This window comes from Pseudorca crassidens, chromosome 20 (assembly GCF_039906515.1).
Source record: "Pseudorca crassidens isolate mPseCra1 chromosome 20, mPseCra1.hap1, whole genome shotgun sequence".
Lineage (NCBI taxonomy): Eukaryota > Metazoa > Chordata > Mammalia > Artiodactyla > Delphinidae > Pseudorca > Pseudorca crassidens.
The window spans coordinates 43,777,053-43,794,872 of NC_090315.1; the positions used below are offsets into that span (position 1 = coordinate 43,777,053).

General features: G+C 59.7%; 2 protein-coding genes across 3 annotated transcripts in view; one reads left to right on the forward strand and one right to left on the reverse strand.

Moving 5' to 3' along the window:
* Positions 1-268: 268 nt before the first annotated feature.
* On the forward strand, positions 269-6,023 carry HSD11B2 (hydroxysteroid 11-beta dehydrogenase 2). Its single transcript, XM_067720005.1, has 5 exons — positions 269-662; positions 4,106-4,318; positions 4,435-4,620; positions 4,727-4,864; positions 5,077-6,023. The coding sequence occupies exons 1-5, from the start codon at positions 398-400 to the stop codon at positions 5,502-5,504; spliced, it is 1,230 nt and encodes a 409-aa protein (XP_067576106.1). The 5' UTR covers positions 269-397; the 3' UTR covers positions 5,505-6,023.
* A 478-nt stretch (positions 6,024-6,501) lies between these two features.
* Positions 6,502-17,820, reverse strand: part of ATP6V0D1 (ATPase H+ transporting V0 subunit d1) — a 38,090-nt gene continuing 26,771 nt past the window's right edge. The window contains exons 3-8 of one of the 2 annotated variants that reach the window (XM_067720006.1): positions 12,587-12,765; positions 11,112-11,191; positions 7,697-7,774; positions 7,395-7,571; positions 7,209-7,286; positions 6,502-7,112 (exon numbers count right to left, since the gene is read on the reverse strand). In XM_067720006.1, the coding sequence (XP_067576107.1) occupies positions 6,951-7,112; positions 7,209-7,286; positions 7,395-7,571; positions 7,697-7,774; positions 11,112-11,191; positions 12,587-12,765 (754 nt within the window). In that variant the 3' untranslated portion in view covers positions 6,502-6,950. The remainder of the gene's footprint in view (positions 7,113-7,208; positions 7,287-7,394; positions 7,572-7,696; positions 7,775-11,111; positions 11,192-12,586; positions 12,766-17,820) is intronic. The other variant, XM_067720008.1, reaches the window with a different exon arrangement.

Sequence of the window (17,820 nt, forward strand, 5' to 3'; positions counted from 1 at the left end):
TACTAGGGCTAGACCGACAGGACCTCTCCCGGGCGCGGCGGGTGGCGAGGCGGCTGCTCCTCGAGCAACAACTTTGGGACTCGGTTCCTGCTTCTTCGAAAGCGGATCTGGCCTCGGGGGCGTGGTAGAGGGCGGGAGGTAGAGGTGGGGGCACCTGCCGGGCAGTGGGTGAGAGGAGAGAAGTAAGGAAAGCCCCGCCCCTTCCCCGCCTCCGCTCCGCCCTCGCCCCCGCCCCCGGGGCTCTTTATAAACTCGGCCCGAGGGCTAACAGAGAAAGCGAGTATCTCTCCCGCCCCTGGCTGGTGTTCTGCACCACCCGGCGCCCCGGCCCCGAGTCCCAATCCCTGCTCTCCAGCCCGGCCCCTGCCCCGCCCCGGCCCAGCCCGGCCCGGCCGCCATGGAGAGCTGGCCCTGGCCGTCGGGCGGCGCCTGGCTGCTTGTGGCGGCCCGTGCGCTGCTGCAGCTGCTGCGCGCGGACCTGCGTCTGGGCCGCCCGCTGCTGGCGGCGCTGGCGCTGCTGGCCGCGCTCGACTGGCTGTGCCAGCGCCTGCTGCCCCCGCTGGCCGCACTTGCCGTGTTGGCCGCCACCGGCTGGATCGTGTTGTCCCGCCTGGCGCGCCCGCAGCGCCTGCCCGTGGCGACTCGCGCGGTGCTCATCACCGGTGAGTGCGCGGGGCACGGAGCGCGGGGATTTCAGGTTCGAGGGCGGGACCGGACACTCAGAGGGCTCCCCGTGGGCATGCCAAGGCAAGGCGGGACCCCTAGCCCAGGAGTGGGGGAGTCCCTCTCCCCTGGGTGCAGGGAACCAGCCTAGTAGGAAGAGCAGGGCACCTCCCCAAGTCCGGGTTAACTACCTGTGGCTTCAGGGAGTGTTGGAGGGAAAATGAGGCAGGGAGCGGGCAGGTGCACAGGGGAAACTTGTAGCTAAGAAAGAAGGAGGCTTCTGGAGTTTGGGGTTTATGCTATGTCCCTGTCCAAGAGAGCAGTCTTCGGACAGAGGACACTGCTCTGAGGGACTTCAGAGGATGGTCACCCTTTGAACTCTGCCTAACATCCCCACGTGGGAGGTACCATCTCCTCCTCTTCCCTGGGATTAGAGGAATAGGCTTAGATGAAGAGTTAGGACCCCCAATTGTCTGGGCTCCTTGGAGTCCAGAAAAGCTTGAGGTCATCATGAGGGACAGCTGGGCATTCAGCTGCCTCTCAGATCCCACCACCCAAACCTAAATTGCTGAAGTAGCTGTCCAGAGTCTGCACCCAGCACGCCACCGCCATTCCTCCTGGTCCTCTGTGCCCAGGAAGGAGGTGAGGTCTTGGAGAGCTGGGTTCAGGTGCCTCTGGTCACCTGGCTGAGCTCTCTTTGTGTGGAGCAAGGAATAAATCTGTCATCAGAAGGAGGGAAGGAGGAGCTGAGGCCCAGCCTGAAGTGGGGAGGGGGAGAAAGGCCAGTGGGCACTGGCTCCATTGTATGGGGGAGGGGCAGCCCGGTCTCTCCCCTAAGCCCCATGGCTTTGGACAGGTGCTCAGGGCTCTGCCCTTGCATTGGGCCTGGGCTGGGGGCAGCCACCGGCTGACTGGCTTCTCGGAGACCTCAGTCTAGCAGGGGGCCCTGCAGGATCAGATGGAGCTGGAAGAACTTCCCAGAGAAGGCCATCCTTGAGCTGGGCCTCAGAGGCTGGATGGAGATAGGTGGAGTGTGGAAGGTGTTTTGGATCAGACAAAGGGTGTGGGATAGAAGCTTGAGGCAGGAATGAGCATGGCCTGGGCAGGGGACAGTCAGTAACCAGTCTGGCTGCTGAGATGTGGTGGGATATAAGGTTGTTTCCTTGGAAGGGGCCTTGAATGCCTGGCAAGAAGCCAGAATGTACTGAGGTGGGTGAAGGTGGCATGAGGGTTTGGGCTTCAGTTAAGATGGTGGAGACAGAGCAGGGCTCAGGCTGGATGGGAGAGACCTTAGTTCAGGGTGGAGTGTGAAGTTTCAAGGGACCCCAGTTTTAGTGGTTTAAGGAAGGAGAGATGACAGACCTCCTGGTATGAAGCAGGGAGCTTCTTTCCCCAGGGATGAGGCAGCTCCCCTCCTGCCTTCTAATTAATGAGTTATCTCAACAGGACCCAGGCCATCTGCAGATACTAGTGACCCAGGCAGTCTTTCCTGGGATCTCACCCCAGGCCTTTGTGCTGCCGCTGTTACATCTCCTAGCCTCGAGCCTGAGAGTGAGGTGAGAGGAGGGATGCCTTTTGTGACTTGGGCTTCCCTCAGCTCTGGTTGCAAAGCCCCGTGAAGGAGGAGGGGAAGAAGACTGCCCAGCCCACCCCACGTAAGCATCAAGAGTAGGCCTCCAAGCTTCCCAATGCCCCCAAACTCTGGGGTTTCCTCTCTCACCACGGACTGCCAGACAAGTAGGTGACCAGACCCTGCCTCACCTGCTAGGAACGCTGTGTCTTGAGGCTGCCACCCACCCCTCCCTGAGAACCGCTGGCCAAGGCTACTTGGGGAGCTCAGCCCTGGGGTCAGGGTTTGGGTTGAGTGGCTGGGTGCCTTGTGTGCACAGCTGTGCACTGCTGGGGTCTCATGGGAGTGAGCCCATTGTTGTTCATGGCTCACTGCACGTAGGTTGGAGTTATGTGCAGGTATCCAAATGTGTGTGCAGGTGAGCAAGAGTGTGAAAGGCTTGGGTGACTGTGCTGGGACCGCAGAGCTGAGGTTCTGGAAGGCCTCAGTTTCCCTGTGAAGGGGCTGTCTGCTCTGGAAGGGAGCTTAGGCAAATGGGGACACACACACACACAAGGGCGCTCACGCCCCTCCCCCAGCCAGACTTGCTCAGGAAATACCCCTCAGCTGGGGCTGGCTGGTGGGTCCCCAGCCACACAAAGCCCAGCTTGCAGACCCCTGCCTAGCTTTGTTCTCTGCCTTAACAGAGGGGACAGGGCTGAAATGGGGGGAACTGGTTGTGCAGAACCACTTTGCAGCTTCTGCTCAGCAAGACCACCACGGGGGCAGGCTCCAGAGAGCCTCCTCCCTCACTGCTCCTAGCCCTGGTTGGCCACCTGTGGAGCCGGATTGGAATGAGAACAATCAAGGAAGCAGGGGTTTATCAGACCCACTGGCTGGCTCTGCCTGGTGGTCCATCTCTCTACATACCAAAGACAGGAAATTAGGCCTCCAAGAGTGGTAACTGACCTCAGGTCACACTTGGTGGGCATGGGAAGGGATTCTAACGCAGATCTGTTCTTATCTTCATCCATTGTGCCCCTGTCCTGGGGGCAAGTGGTCTGGGGCTCAGAGAATGCTCCAGTGTTGCCACTGATTGGAATTCCAAGGGTGGTGGTCGGGGGTGAAGTGCGGATGGGCCTCCAACTTGCCTAGAGCCAGGAATAATAGTTGAGGGTGTTGAGGCTGGAATGGAAGGTGGCTCTCAGGTTGTACAGGGTCTGCATGATGGGAATAGAGGACTTCGGCTTCATGCTAAGGGCTGTGGGGAGCCTTGGAGAGGTTTTCAGCAGCAGAGGGATATTGTCATTTTTGGAAGGATCCCTCTGGCTGCTTAGGTAGAGAATGGATCCAAGGGGGCAAGATGAGACAGCACTACAAAAGGGGGCTGCTTCAGTGTCCAGGTAAGAAGAAGCCTGGGCAAAGGCAGTGAGAAAGGGAGGGAGGCTGTGCAGTAATACTGCGCATGCGAGCTGAGGCCTGATATCGACCAGACAGAAGGACATCAAAACTGGGACTGGGTCTCAGCTGGGACTGGCTGACCTGCAATAGAGTCCTGACCTTACTATATGCTGGCTGAGTGACTTTGGGAAGCAACTTAGCATTACTAGGACTCAGTTCCCTCATCTGTAAAGTGGGGATCATAAGCCACGTTTGATGGGGTAGCTATGAGTCGTCAGGGAGATGACAGTTGTGAAAGAGTTGGTACTCAGGTGCTCAGCCAGAGGGGCAAAGCCTGCCAGAGATGGGCTTAGGAAAAGAAGGGAGGGCTGCTGATTGCTGGTACGTTGGGCGTCAGAGGCCTGGATCCCATCCAGACCGTGGTGACCCTGGGGTTGTCTCAGGCCGGACTCGGCCACAGTGGGAGTTCACTGGCTGTCCTTCCCTGGCCAGGCTGTGACTCTGGTTTTGGCAAGGCGACGGCCAAGAAGCTGGATGCGCTGGGCTTCACAGTGCTGGCTACCGTGTTGGATTTGAATAGCCCTGGTGCCCTAGAGCTGCGTGCCTGCTGTTCTCCTCGTTTAAAGCTGCTACAGATGGACCTGACCAAGCCAGCGGACATTAGCCGCGTGCTGGAGTTCACCAAGGCCCACACCGCCAGCACTGGTCAGTAGGCTCAGCTGCGCGAGGAAAGGGCGCGGCTCGGCAGGTGTGAGGGGGCAGGGGTTGGAGGTCTGCTGCCAAGCTGACCCTCAGCTTCCCTCCTGGCTCCATGCCTTCAGGTCTGTGGGGCTTGGTCAACAACGCGGGTCAGAACATCCTCGTAGCAGATGCGGAGCTGTCTCCAGTGTCCACGTTCCGCAGCTGCATGGAGGTGAACTTCTTCGGTACACTTGAGATGACCAAGGGCCTCTTGCCACTGCTGCGCCATTCCAGCGGGCGCATCGTGACCGTGAGCAGCCCGGCAGGTGAGGGTCTTCCCACACCAGAGCAGAAAAGGTGCCCCTGCAGGGCGGGGAGAGGTGCTGGAGCCCCTGGCCTAGGCTGAGATGCCCATTCCCAATCCATCCCCAGGAGACATGCCATTTCCCTGCTTGGCTGCCTATGGGACCTCCAAGGCGGCTGTCGCGTTGCTCATGGACACGTTCAGTTGTGAACTTCTGCCCTGGGGTGTCAAGGTCAGCGTCATCCAGCCTGCCTGCTTCAAGACAGGTGAGGTTCAGGGATTTGGGGCTGGGGCCTGTGTGGTGTAGTGGGGGAGGGGGGAAGGTGAAGTGGTGTGGTCTTCTCTGGAGGGGGGTTGGGTCTGAGGAATGGGCATGGCTTTGGCTGGGGGCAGGTCTCAGGTTGTGAGTTAGAGAGACCTGGGTCTGGCTTTGGGTTCCCTAACAGACCCCACTCTGACCTTGCCACTCCTTCCCCAGAGGCAGTGAAAGACATGGACCAGTGGGAAGAGCGCAAGCGGCAGCTGCTGGCCAACCTGCCCCGAGAGCTGCTGCAGGCCTACGGTGAGGACTACATTGAGCACTTGAACGGGCAGTTCCTGCATTGTCTGAGCCAAGCACTGCCAGACCTCAGCCCGGTTGTAGATGCCATCACCGATGCGCTGCTGGCGGCTCAACCACGCCGCCGCTATTACCCAGGCCATGGCCTGGGGCTCATGTACTTCATCCACTACTACCTGCCTGAGGGCCTGCGGCGCCGTTTCCTGCAGTCCTTCTTCATCAGTCCCTATGTGCCAAGAGCACTGCGGCCTGGCCAGCCTGGCCTTACCTCTGCCCGGGACGTAGCCCAGGACCCAGGCCCTAAACCGGGCCCTTCCCCCACTGCCCAAGGAGCAGTACGTGCATAGAACTGCTCCGGCAGAGGAGATCCCTTATGCCCTTGGTCCTCCCCTGGGCATTCTGACCCCCCAGGTCTGCCCCAAAGCCTGGCCTAAAGGACCCCAACCCCACCCACTGCCAATGTCACAGGCCAGGCCTGGTGAGGCTGCTTCCCTGTGAACCTCTGGGCCTCTCCTGCTTCATGAGCCCAAACAGACCCTCCTGGGCACAAGGCTCCACCATGCACCTTGGAGAACCCAGCTGGATGGGGAGTTTAGTGCAAGACTCAGCTGTAGCCTTTGACAGGATCCTGCAGACAGTGCCTCTGCAAACTAAGGAGTGACTGGGAAGGTTGGGGACCCCCTCAGGATTATTTCTTGGCACCAGTGCCTCAGTGCTGCGATTTGAAGGGTGAATCCCACTGTTTCTTGACTGGCTCAAGAATTAGGGCCCTGACCACCCACCCCAAGCCCCCCAAGCCACAGGGAGGCTGCATATTCTACTTGCCTGATTGCCACTTTTTGAATAAAGACAAATTTTTATTTCTCCTAGAATGGGGGAGATGCTATGTTCGCCTAGGTGACAGGCTGTGGCTGTGAAACAGACTGGGCACCGCCTGGGGGCCGAGGCTCTGGGCATAGACTCTGGTTTACACCCAACCCCCTTCAACAACCTTGGGCAGATCATTTATCCATAGGTTTCCTCATAGTGAAATGGGGGTAATGACCCCAGCCCAGGGAGTTCTGGGGCTCAATGAAGCAGAGGGAGGCCTGGGCGCCCTCTAGAGTCAGGAGCCAGCACCACAGGCCTGTCAGAGCCTCCAGCAAAGGAAGGGGCTAATCCTCCACTGACTTTCCCCACCCTGAGGAATCTGGCCGCACAGGGACAGGGCCAGCCTAGGGCTGCCACCCGAGAAAGGAAGGTAGAAGGCTTAGGTGGGGGTGGGCTCAGCGAGGGTGGGGCCCGAGGGGAGTTGGGGATCTGGGAGAGGGACTAGGGCCCAAAGGAGACAGAAGACAGCTGGGCTTAGAGAGGGCAGTTTTTATTGTCTCAGAGGGGCAGAGCTACTTCCCCTATTCCCCAAGGACACGCACGCTCTATCCTGCCCCTGCGCCACGGCTCTGGGGGACCCGCTGAGGGAAGAGGAGGTTCACGCTGCCCCCAGGGGTTCTCAGGTTAGGGAGGAACACAAAAGTGACCACATGCTTCTCAGATACGTCAGCGGCTGTAAACACAGGGCTGAGGGGGCCTCCTTGCTCTGGAGGTGGGGGGCTTGGTCCATCCTTGGTGGGGGGAGCAGGTGCCCAGCCCCTTTTCAGGCCCAAGAGCAGTCTCAGAGAGGGTCAGGGAAGCTGGGCAGCCACTAGGACAGTGTGCTACCCCCCAGGGCACATAGGTGAGCCGTGAGCTTTGTCACAGCACACGCAGACACACAGGCGCGCACACACACTTGTGGGGAGCCTTGGGCCAGGGTGCTAGAAGATGGGGATGTAGTTGTCGATCTTGGCTCGGTGGCGCTGGGCGATGCACTCCGCGATCCATACAATGTTGCGACACTCCTGCTCCTTGAGCTTCACAAAGGCGTAGAAAACACCAAAGTGGAACTGGTTCAGGAAGGCCAGCTTGTTCAGCTTCACCTGCAGACACAGGCAGGAGTGGTGTGCAGGTGGCCATGACCAGAGTCAGGCCTAAGCCACCAACCCCTCCCTAGGATGGGCAGGGCCAGCACTCACCTCATGCTCGAAGAATCGGTCCTCCAGGGTCTTGTCTCCAGGGTTGCTGCCCGCACCCTCGAAGAGCAGCTTGTACTCCTGGCCGCGGGGAGCAGGGGGAAGCATGAGCACGAGGGTGCTGTTGGGTGTGGGGTGGGGACGTGGGTGCCAAATGCCCGCCCGCCGTCCAACAGCCAGGGCACTCACCGGGTAGTAGTCGGCCACGTTCTTGACCTGCTCGTAGTCGTCAGCCCGAGCCAGCTGGGCCAGGCCCTCAGGGTAGAGCCGTCCGCAGTGCGGAAAGAGCTTGGCACGGTCCTCCTTGGAAAGCTCTGTGCCGAAGGAGTTGATGGTGATGATGAAGGCGCGGCGGTCTGCTTCAAACTGCGGGGCCAGCGCACAGGCGAGGAGAGAGGGACGGGGAGGGAGGCAGCAGCCAGTCAGTTGGCAGGGCTTCCCCCAGGCCAGGGATGGGGGACCAGCAGGCGGGAGGGTGGGCAGGCACTCACCTCCAGGATGGGACACATGGCATCGGCTGTGGTCCCACCCAGCAGGGTGCAGAACTTGTAGAAGGACTCCAGGTAGGCCTGTGCAGAGCATGGGGTTCCCTCAGCCCAGGCAGGGAGACTCGAGGGGGTCTGCCAGGCCTCCTCCTCACAGTTCCCTCCTTCCCTCCCCGACCCCTTTCATGGTGAATCCAAACATCATACCCGTGGCCAGGGCAGTCCCCGTGTCAGAGCCCCTGAAACATCCACAGATTTCCGACTGTTAATCAGCCGAGTAGCAGTAGCCTGCTGCCTCTCCCCACCCAGTAGTTACAGAACAATTTCTGGCCCACTGTCTGCTTCATGGTGCGGTGCCCCTCACACCCTCATCCCATGGAGTGCCAGGCTCAGAGAAGGGCTCCGTCTTCCCCCTGCTGCTCTGCCTGCCCTTCCCCCAAACCTCCCCTCCTCCCCTCTCTCCTCAGAAAACCACGTGTCGATGGGCCAGTGAAGGATGGTGACCCCTGAGAGTTCACGGGGATGGCCTGGACTGGGTGCCTTGGCCCCTCTCAGCACCCCACCTTAAAGAGCACCTCCTCCTCTTCCCATCCCCTAGGTAGTTCCCAGGCATCACGCAGCAGGAACCAAACTGTACTGTCAGCCCAGCTCCTCCTGAGGGGTGGTTATTGCCGGCACAGATGTCAGCCCTGCAATGTGATGGCTGGACACACAGGCTGCCGGTGGGAACAAGCACTTCCTGCCCAGGCAAACTGGATCTGCTGGGCATGAGGAGAAGCCAGGTCAGCCCAGGCCTCAGGTCCCTCCCACGACTAATTCCTGAAACTAGCTAGGCCCAGGCAGGCTTCCTTCCCTGAACCTCTCCATGTCAAGGAAAGGGGGACAGTCTCATGACCCCTGGGGAGCTCCCTCTACTCAGGTGCTCCGGGGTCCCACTTGGTGGCATGGCCACAAGAACTCCAGCTCTACAGGCTAGAGACTATTCTCCTGAGCCGGGGGTGAGGGCTGGGAGGCAGGGAAAGCTTTCTGTACCGAGGTCTGCCCTCTAGGGAGCAGAGAACATTCCACCCACCACCTGCTGATGTGGGCCACAGGTTCTACTGACCCAAGAGAGGAGGTGAGATGACACACAGGAGTCCACGAGCCCAGGCTGAGCCTGGCCAGCAGCACTGGGCAAGCTGGGCTCAGGGGAAGGCCTGAGGTGACCACTGGGGTCACAGGAAACAAAAGTCTAGAACAGGTCAGGAGGAAAGAAGCCTGGAAAGGGAGAGTGGACCCCAGCATAGCAGAGGGCTCGCGTGGTAGCTGCCAATCCTACCATCGATTAGTGGCACTGTTTAGTCCCTCTGGGACTGTCCCCAGCCACCTCCTTCCCCGTGGCCAGCAAAGCTGGGTGTGTCCAAATCTCCAGGCCTGCCCCAGTGGGGCCTGCAGTTCCTATCTGTGGGGGAAGCCACCAGCCTTTGCCGAGCTGGACTGATCCTGGAGACGCTGACCCCAGGGTGGTGGAGACTGGTGGCATAGGCCCAGACTCTCTTCAGGAGGCTCAGGAGCTGAAGAAACTGGCAAGACCCCAGAGGCCCAGGTACCAAGGTCACCTTCCCACCCCCATCCTGTCCCCTGGAGTCTGCCAGCCCATGTCTGCTGCACCAGCTGCCTACAGTTCCCACCCGCTACTGGGGGTCCGCCTAATCTCCCATCTGTGGCCACTGGGCTGGGACATCGCCTGACAGGCGGTCCTGGCACGGTGCCTGTATCATTGGGTCGGTGTTTACAAGCTGGTGCCCGGGCAGCCCTTGCCAGTGACTCCAGCTAGAACCAGTCAGGCCCGGTGACGGTGTGGGTGAGGCTGGGGGGACAGCCGCACCCCTCACCCTGCCTCAGGGCAAGGAAGCCGGCAGTGGGCCAGGTGGGCAGGCAGCAGCCCCGTGGGGGTGGGCAGGGGCTGCGGGCAGCGTGAGCACTGGCACACCTGAGCCGGCTCTCACTGCCTGCCCGCCCCCCATGGCCCCCCTCACCCCACCCTCCCCATCTCCCTCTTTTTCTCCCTACTGGCAGGCGAGAGCACTCGCTTTGCAGACAAGCTGAGCCGTGCTGCCAGTGTCTAGCAAGTGGCTTCAGGCAACCCACCCTCCTTCTCTAAGCCCTCAGTTTCCTTGTCTTACAAATGGGGATGCTGATGCCCACCTAGCTCCTAGGGCAGTCCCGAGGAGTAAAGAAGCCAATAATCTTCCTACCTCTAGTCTTGTCCCCTCTAGGCTGTCCTCACATTCTGATGATACTCCGCCCTGTTGGAAACCTTCGTTGGCCGACCCTGCCCACAGGATAAAATTCAAACTTCTGGCCTGGTGTTCAAGACGCTGGGTGACTTGATCCTGTGCCTGCCTTTTTTTCCATACCTGTCTCCCACTGTCCATCTGGAACCTGCACTTCCACGGCAAACTGCTTGCCGCTTGGCCCGTGTTCCACACTTGCTTCTGCATGTGCTGTCCCCCTGCCTACACTACTACAACCTCCAGGTAGGCTCTTCACCTACCTCCAGACCCTCCCTGCACCCTGGCCCAGACCCCCGCAGGGAGACTGGAGGGCCTGCGCTCAGGCTGCCACTGTGTTGGCCACCTAGCTCCAACTAGGACAGGAGAAGAGACTCACCATGAAGATCCAAGAGACAGACGTTCTCAGGGTTAGGTCAGCAGGGCTGCTGGCCAGTGCTATCTTCAGGCCCCCTTCAGGGCCTGCCCACTACTGACCCATCAGAGGTCCTGGCTTCAGAGGTCCTCACCGTGGCCAGGGCCCAGTCTGCCCCAAAAAGCCCTCACTGGTCCCTGGCCGGCCCCCTTCCTTGGCTCTCAGCCCTGCTCCTAAACTCTTTGGGCCAGGGCAGGGCTGAGCCAGGAATCCCAAGCCCACTCTATTTCCAGGGGTCACCAGCTTGTCCCACAGCCTGGTGGGAAGCAGAAGGTGGGTGGGGTTGAAGATGATGGGCCACAGCACTGGTTCTAGACCTGGGAACCTGGGGACACAGGGACCTGGCTATGCCTGGCTGTGTTCCTCCCCACACCGTTCTCAGGTGCCTGTCCTTGCTGGTGACAGTCCAGGTGGGGTGAGCCTGAGAGCTATGGCCTGGGTGGTGGCCAGTAACCCTCCTGGATGCAGGGGGAGTGGCCATCCAGGAGCCCGCTCTGACAGGCCAAGCTGCGGAGCACCAGCCACTCCTGCTGATTTGATCTGGGCCCAGGGGATGGAGAACCTGTTCCATGAAGTCTTGCACCAGTCACGGGAGCCAGAGAGTGAGCAGATAAGCCCCTGGGAGAGGAGCCTGGAGCAGCTGTGTCCTGTCCCAGCACCCACATAATCATCAGCCCACTGTGCCCATGGCCCCGCCCACCTACTTCACCACCCCTGGGTCCAGGGGCACTACCTTGTACAGCGTGTTTCGGATGATCTCGATGTTCATCTCATCAAGGTCCTGCTCTGAGATGCAGTCCTGGAAAAAAGCCGCTGGGGAGGAAAGACGTGGGTATGAGAGGCAGGCGAGTGGACTCGGCCGAAGCAAGAATTGTGCTAATGTTCAACTGCCCCTGCAGGGCACAGAGGACCCCTGCCACAAGGCCCATCTGGCTGGTAATTGGGGGGCACTCAACCTGGTCTGGACTACTGCCTTAGAAGTGGCCGAAGCAATACTCCAGGCCATGTGTACTGACCTGAGCTTCTCCTGCCTTCTTGCTCCTAAAACTGATTTATAAAGGAGGCGGCCAGCCATAACATGATCTAATCGCCTCTGGGGCAGACCCAAGCTCAGATCATGCCAAAGAAAGGCTTGCATAAGAGCCTGTGACATCCTCCCTTCTCGAGGGGCAGCTGTGGATTCTGGGCCTGACGCCCACTTCTCTGCATCTCCCAGGAGAGCCTGGGGCCCACATTTGGAAAACCGTCCTTCTCCTTAGAACAAGGAATGAGCATGACAGCTGGGTGAGCATGGAGCAGTGACCCAGGGGGCCACTGGAGGGCTGGGAATTAGAGGCCAACGCAGGATAGAGCCCCTCGATCCCCAGGGACCCACGGACTCACTGGTCTGTTCTTCTTTAAAGGTGAAGAAACTGAAGAAGCCACCAACAGCCCAGAACTAGCTCAGAGTTATTGTGAGAGATAAGATCTTGTGCAGATAAGGCCAGCAAGTAGGGCTTAGGCCTCTTAGTGCAGGACCAAGTGCAGCTTAGGGCCCAGTTGTTCAACCCTGGTGGCTTCCTGGAGGTGGTGCCCTGGGGACTAGGACTCTGGCTGTGAGGGCACTAGCTGGTGACAGCCTTAGTGCCTTCTCCCCAGACTCCCTCCAAGGCAGGCAGGAGCCAGTGCTGCCTAGGTGGGGCCCTGAAGGAAGCTCCCAGTTCCCCTTCCTTCCTTGGCCTCTGACATGAACTCTGCATCCTGCCGGACACTGCCTGACTTGGCCCCTGGGATCTGCTTTGTGGAGGTAAGTGAAGCTCTTTGCTCCCCTCCTCTGCCTCACAGGCAGCAAGCCACTCCAGCCCAGCTTAGGGCCACGGTCTGTCAGAGCTCCCAAGACTCCAAGGGACCCGAAATCCTCTCTCCACTCTCCGCGAGCTCAGCCTTCCTCTGCATTCGGAGAAATCAGACAGATTCACAAAATGAGATGGTCTGAGTCAGGCCCTGGGGCTAGTCAGCCTGGCCCAGCAAAAGCAACAGGAAGGGAGCAAAAGGCAGGTGAGGAGGAGAGAATGGGAGGCCAAGTGGAAGGGAAGAGAAGGGTAAGCAGCAGTGGGCGGACCTCGCTTTCTGGCTCAGGGCCGCCCCCGGGGGTCCGAAAACCCCACACAGAGGCACTGACACTGATGCCGCTGCCTGCCACCTCCCTCCTCAGCCAGGGTAGCTCACCCAGGGGCGTGTCCACCAGAATGGCATTGTAGAGCTCGGCGGGCGTCTGTGCGATGTTCACGGCCTCCATCTGCTCAAAGCTGCCTAGTGGGTGGCACTTGGGCACGAGCTCGGCGATAGAGCGCTGGTGCAGCGTGCCCGTGATGAGCAGGATTACGTTGTCAATCATGTAGCTGTAACTGCGGGAGGCACACAGCAGCGCGGCAGCCCTTGAAGTCTTGGCACAGCACCACGCCCCTGCCCCCACGCAGCGCAGGCCACCAGCCCCTCAAAGGCGAGCACCACCTCAGGCTCCTCTCCCTGTCCAAGGGTGCCCCCTCCTCCGGCACCAGAAGCACAGGACAGACACGGCCCCTCCCTGGGTCGGGGGGAGAACTTATACCCCACGAGTGATCAGGAAGCAGGTAGTAACTACCCCCCAGGTGTGAACAGTGTTCTGGCAAGACACGGGAAGCATGGGCGCATGGAGGTGAGGCGCACGGGCCAGCATGGGGGATGAAAGAACTGGGAGATGAAAGCGTGTTCTGGGAAGAGGGAACAGTGTGTGCAAAGGCCTGGAAGCAATTGCTAAGTGGCGGACGCCTCAAGGAACTGAGCACGGTCAGGGTTGGCAGAAGGAAGGGAACCGGCACGGTGCTGCCAGCAGGCTGGAGCCTAGAGGCGGGTCCTATGGGTCCGGCTGAGGGTCCTGACTTCGTTTTGAGCACAAGGGACCCATGAGCAGGATATAAGCAAGGAGTACCACAAGCACTCTGGCTGCTGGTGGGGACAGAGGGGGAGATGGCAAGAGGAGGAGAGGCTGAGGAGTGGAGTGGGGAGAAGCTTCTCTAGGGAAAACCAGAGAAGACTCAGAGGGAGGGTCTCTGGAGTAAGGCCCCTGGTCAGTCAGGCTGAGACAAGCAGGCAGACTGCTGCCCTGTGCAGCCCACTCCAAAGACAGGGCACTGCCTCCTTTAGGGCCTGAAGATCCACCCGGATGGCCTGGAGGAGACCCAGAGACCTGGAAGGAGCCTGGGCTCAGGTCAGTCCCCTCCGGCACAGAAGGCCCGCTCTGGACAGTGTACAGGCAGCAGAGGGGGCTGGAGAGCTGGGGAGGGGTGGGGCTACCCAGCTCAGACTTGGCAACGGGCAAGCTCTGCCTCCACCCATTGAGACAATGCCACAAAGGGGCTGTGGCCAAGAGTTCCATGTAGTCACCTGTGTGAGAAATGGAGTGAAGAGGGCGAGAGGGCCCCAGTCAGGCTGCAGGAGCCACAACATTCCTCCAGCTTGTCACCACTGATGATCTCAGGGCATGAGGCAGCTGGATGAGGCCTGGGGGTTCAGCTCCAAGGCCAGAGTGGGGCTCCCACTGAAGGGTGGGAGCTGGACTGGAGGCTGCTGCCCTGAATTGGGCACTGAGCACACCCTGGCTGTTGGGTGGGCCAACAGCTGTCCTGTGACAGTATCTTGAGGCTGTCCAAGGTAGGAAGTGGCCCCCAATTCCAAGGGAAGAAAAGTAAGGAGGTGGTGGCCTAGACCTCAGCTCAGAGAGCTGGCTACGGGGGGAACTCCCACAGGGCCTGCCAGGAAGGCGGCAGGAGGAAGAAACCACAGCTCCTGTCCCCGCCTGACCCCCACCCCCCTGCCTGCTACACACTCCCCCAACTCCCACCCAGCCCAGTGCCCTGCTATGACCTCTGCTCTCCCAGGCTTGGGGCCAGGCAGCTGCCCTCTCTCTGCCCCCAATCCGGTTGGGTCAGCCACAGGATGTGTGCTGAGAAGAGACAGGCCTGCCTTCTCAAACTGAGGGCTTCAGGCAGGGCCCATTCACAGCTGCGAGTCGAGGGGCTCAAACGGCCAGCCTTTTGCCCCAACCTGACAGAGCTGGCAGAGTCGAGGGACCTGAGAGAGATCCCGCCAGAGCTTGTGCCTTGGTCTCCAGCCCCAGCCTGCATTGTCCCTACCCTGGACAGCACATCCCTCGTGCCCCTGATGCCTCCAGAATCTCACGCACCGCAGGACCCCCGCAACACTCCACCTGTGTCCCATCCAGCCCCGCTCTAGCCATCGTGTTCCCTGAGACAGCCACAAAGTCCCCACCCCCGAACCCGAAGATGCTCGTTCACGCTCTCACCAGACTTTGGGCAGGGACGGGGAGAACGCTGTACCTCTTCGAGCTGTTCTATCCAACTGATCCCACAACCACCAGCATCACCAGCCCCACTGTCAGAGGATATGAGACACAGAGGTTGCAGGCCCCAGGCCCTGTCACATCATAAAGCAGAGAAGCACTATGTCTCTTGGTCAGTGTCCATGCACCTCCACCCACGTCCAGGTCCCCATGCCTTGACTCTACACTCCCCATCTAGCCTTGTCTTCTCAGAGGAATCTTCACAAGTCAGTTTCCTTTCTCTAAACCTCTCCGCTCCTCGCACCACAGGGTATTCATTTATGTTGGGGATGGGGCTGGTGTCAGGGCCCAAGGAAGGTGCCTTGGCAATCGTCAGGGTCCTGACCCGGCTCGGAGCTGAGCCCTGTGGGAAGACTCCACTGTCTGGCTTTGCTGCTGTCCCTCCAGTGATGTGGAACAGGATGGCTATGATTCACTTTTCAGCCCTGACAGCAAATGTGAGGGCTGGTGATAGCACCCCCTGGCTGCCCCCAGACTCTCCTGCTAGAAGTCCTGGCTGGGCACCAAGGGAAATGCTAAGCCAAGTAAAGCTCCCCAGCCCCTTCCAAGGCCCCCTTCTAATCCAGGCTAGACCAGCTTTGGATGACCCTGTGCCAGGCCCAGTGGCTCCCTCCCCCGGGTCAACTCCAAGGTTACTATGGCAGTAGCCCCTGATTTCTCTCCCCTGCCCAATGAGAGCCAGAATCTCCTTTCCTGGGATGAAAGGAGGCAGGGCATGGCAGAGATGATGCCGGCCCAGCTGTCTGCTTTTCCTCCAAGGTGAAGCCCTTCAGCAGGCAGGGAAATCCTCCTCCTCGTCTGGCTTGAGCTGCTGCCTCCCTGCCCCCAGAAAGCCACTCCACCAGTCCTCCCTTCATTTGGCCTTAATAGGAGAGTGTGAGGTTCCAGCTGGTCAGCATCTCCCTCCAGAGGAAGACAGTTGGGGAGTGGACAGGCGTCTGCCCGCCAGGCCAAAGAGGCCCTCTTGGGGTGGGTGTAGGGCAGTCTGTATTCCTCTGCCCTGAGGCCCTCCCTCACCCTGTGCCTTCAAGAGTCAGCCTGGGCCAAAAGAAGTCTTGGGATGGGGTTTAGAAAGCCACTTCCTCCAAGAAGTCTTCCCAGCCCCTAGCCAAGCCCTATCCCTCTGCTGTGCCCTTTGGCGCCACCTGCTGGAGCATGATGGTTTGCTCCCATGGTCTCATCATTTGGCCCCAGGGGGGCCAGGCTTGGCGCTGGATAGGCCATGATGACTACCAGCCCAGTCGGCCCAACTACAGCTCCCAGCAGAAGCAACTAGTAACCGTACCTGTGCTCAATCACATCTGAGTCCTACAGAGCACTGCCCAGGTGGAAAGTGAACAGAGATATCAAGCTGTGGCTTCAGCACATTACCTGTCAAGCCTCAGTTTCCCCTCTGCAATTAGGATGACTGAAGTACAGCCCCCAGCAGAGCCAGTGATGCCCTGACCTTCTCCTTATTAAAATCCTGCACCTCTCCTGAGGTCCAGTTGGGTCCTCCCTGGCCCATCCTGAGACCTGAGACTTCTCAGCATCAAAGGGCACCTGCATGCTCTCCCTCAGGCTCAGGAGAACAGTGTCAGTGCTGGCTCTCCCTCAGGGCCGGAGCCGGGTCGAGCCCAGGACCCAGAAACCACAGCCTACAGAGACCCTGCTATCATCTCAGAAACGGTGGTTGTGGACAGTGAGGGCTGGGGGGCCAGAATAGGGAGGCCTGAGGACACCTGATACCCGCTGTGACCCAGCAGAGCACAAGGTTTGGAAAATGTGACCTGGGGAGAGTGGCAGGTGTGCTGACAGGCCCACTGGGCACTTGAGGCCATTGTCCCAGGACAAAGCTTCTTTCCAGCTGCCCACTCCAGGCTGTTGGCACAGTAGAATATGAGACCTCACCTCCCCCAGATGGTGCAGGTCACCGTGCCTGGGCTCTGCCAATGGGTGCCTGGGCTTCAGGCAGGTGCTACACACTGGAGACGGCCCCTCCAGGGAGGCTCACTCATCTAAGGACAAGGCCTTTGGGGCCCACCTGGGAATCCCCAGAGACCAAACTCACTTCTCCACAAGCCATTCTCTCCCAGCTTCCCTTCTGGGGCCTACTCTCTCATAGGACACCATATGGGATGGCCCAGATCAAAGTCTCCTCTGAAGCTCAGAGAACCCAACAGAGGCTCCACCCCATGTCAGATAGCAAGTGAATGGCTGAGTCTGGAAGGAGCCCTTGGTACAGTGATGTTATCACCATGTTATCACCATGAAATTGAGCTGAATCATCTCAAAACCACATGACTGACGACAGTCTACTTCAGAGGGACCTCTCTCACTCAGGGCCTGTCTACCACACATGAGGCAGCTGCCTCCACTCTGGCCACCCACTCTGAGTGGCCTCTCAAACCCCATCTGACCCTCGAGTCCTCTCAATGCTGAAGCCCCTGGTTCCATTTGTGGCAGCTTCCCACAGGCCTCCCCAGAAGCTATCTGCACCACCACTGGCACCCATCCTATTGCATCCATAAGTCTCCCTCCCTCCTGGCACTGCACCTGGCCCAGAGCTGAATACTGGTCATGTGTGTTGGCTCAAGGCTGGCTGGGATCTACAAAAGCACTGGACACTGTCTCTCACACAGGAGGGCAGAGGACACCTTGCCCAGCTTCTGCTTGCACACCTGCAATGACAAGGAACTCACTGCCTCCTGGAGAAACCAGTTCCAGCCATCCTGGGCCAGCTCTGTCTGCGGGTAGCACTAGCATTGCTCCCTCAAGCCCCCACATCCAGGATTGGGTATCTAGCTGACGAGTCCATCACCTGGGGATGGCACTCTCCTTTCCGGTAACATTCCTCTGGACATCTCTAGGGTATCTGCTTCCTTCCCGGAGGGTCACAGAGCCAGGGGCCCCGTGCTCCACCTGCTCGGGACATGTATGGTTCCCCCTGCCTTCCCCCAATTCTTCTTTCAAATGCCCTTCCCCTCAGCCAAACAGCCACCTCCTCAGGGAAGACAGTGGTGAGTCCCTGGCCTGGGGAGGTCCCCTGGACAGGCCCCTGTGGAAGCCTTCAGCCCTTTCT

Excerpts from the sequence above, each read along its gene's own strand:
- HSD11B2 (XM_067720005.1), top strand. The coding sequence starts at position 398 with ATGGAGAGCTGGCCCTGGCCGTCGGGCGGCGCCTGGCTGCTTGTGGCG. Across the intron at positions 4,621-4,726 it reads GACCGTGAGCAGCCCGGCAG|GAGACATGCCATTTCCCTGC; the intron begins GTGAGGGTCTTC and ends ATCCATCCCCAG. Across the intron at positions 4,865-5,076 it reads GCCTGCCTGCTTCAAGACAG|AGGCAGTGAAAGACATGGAC; the intron begins GTGAGGTTCAGG and ends CTCCTTCCCCAG.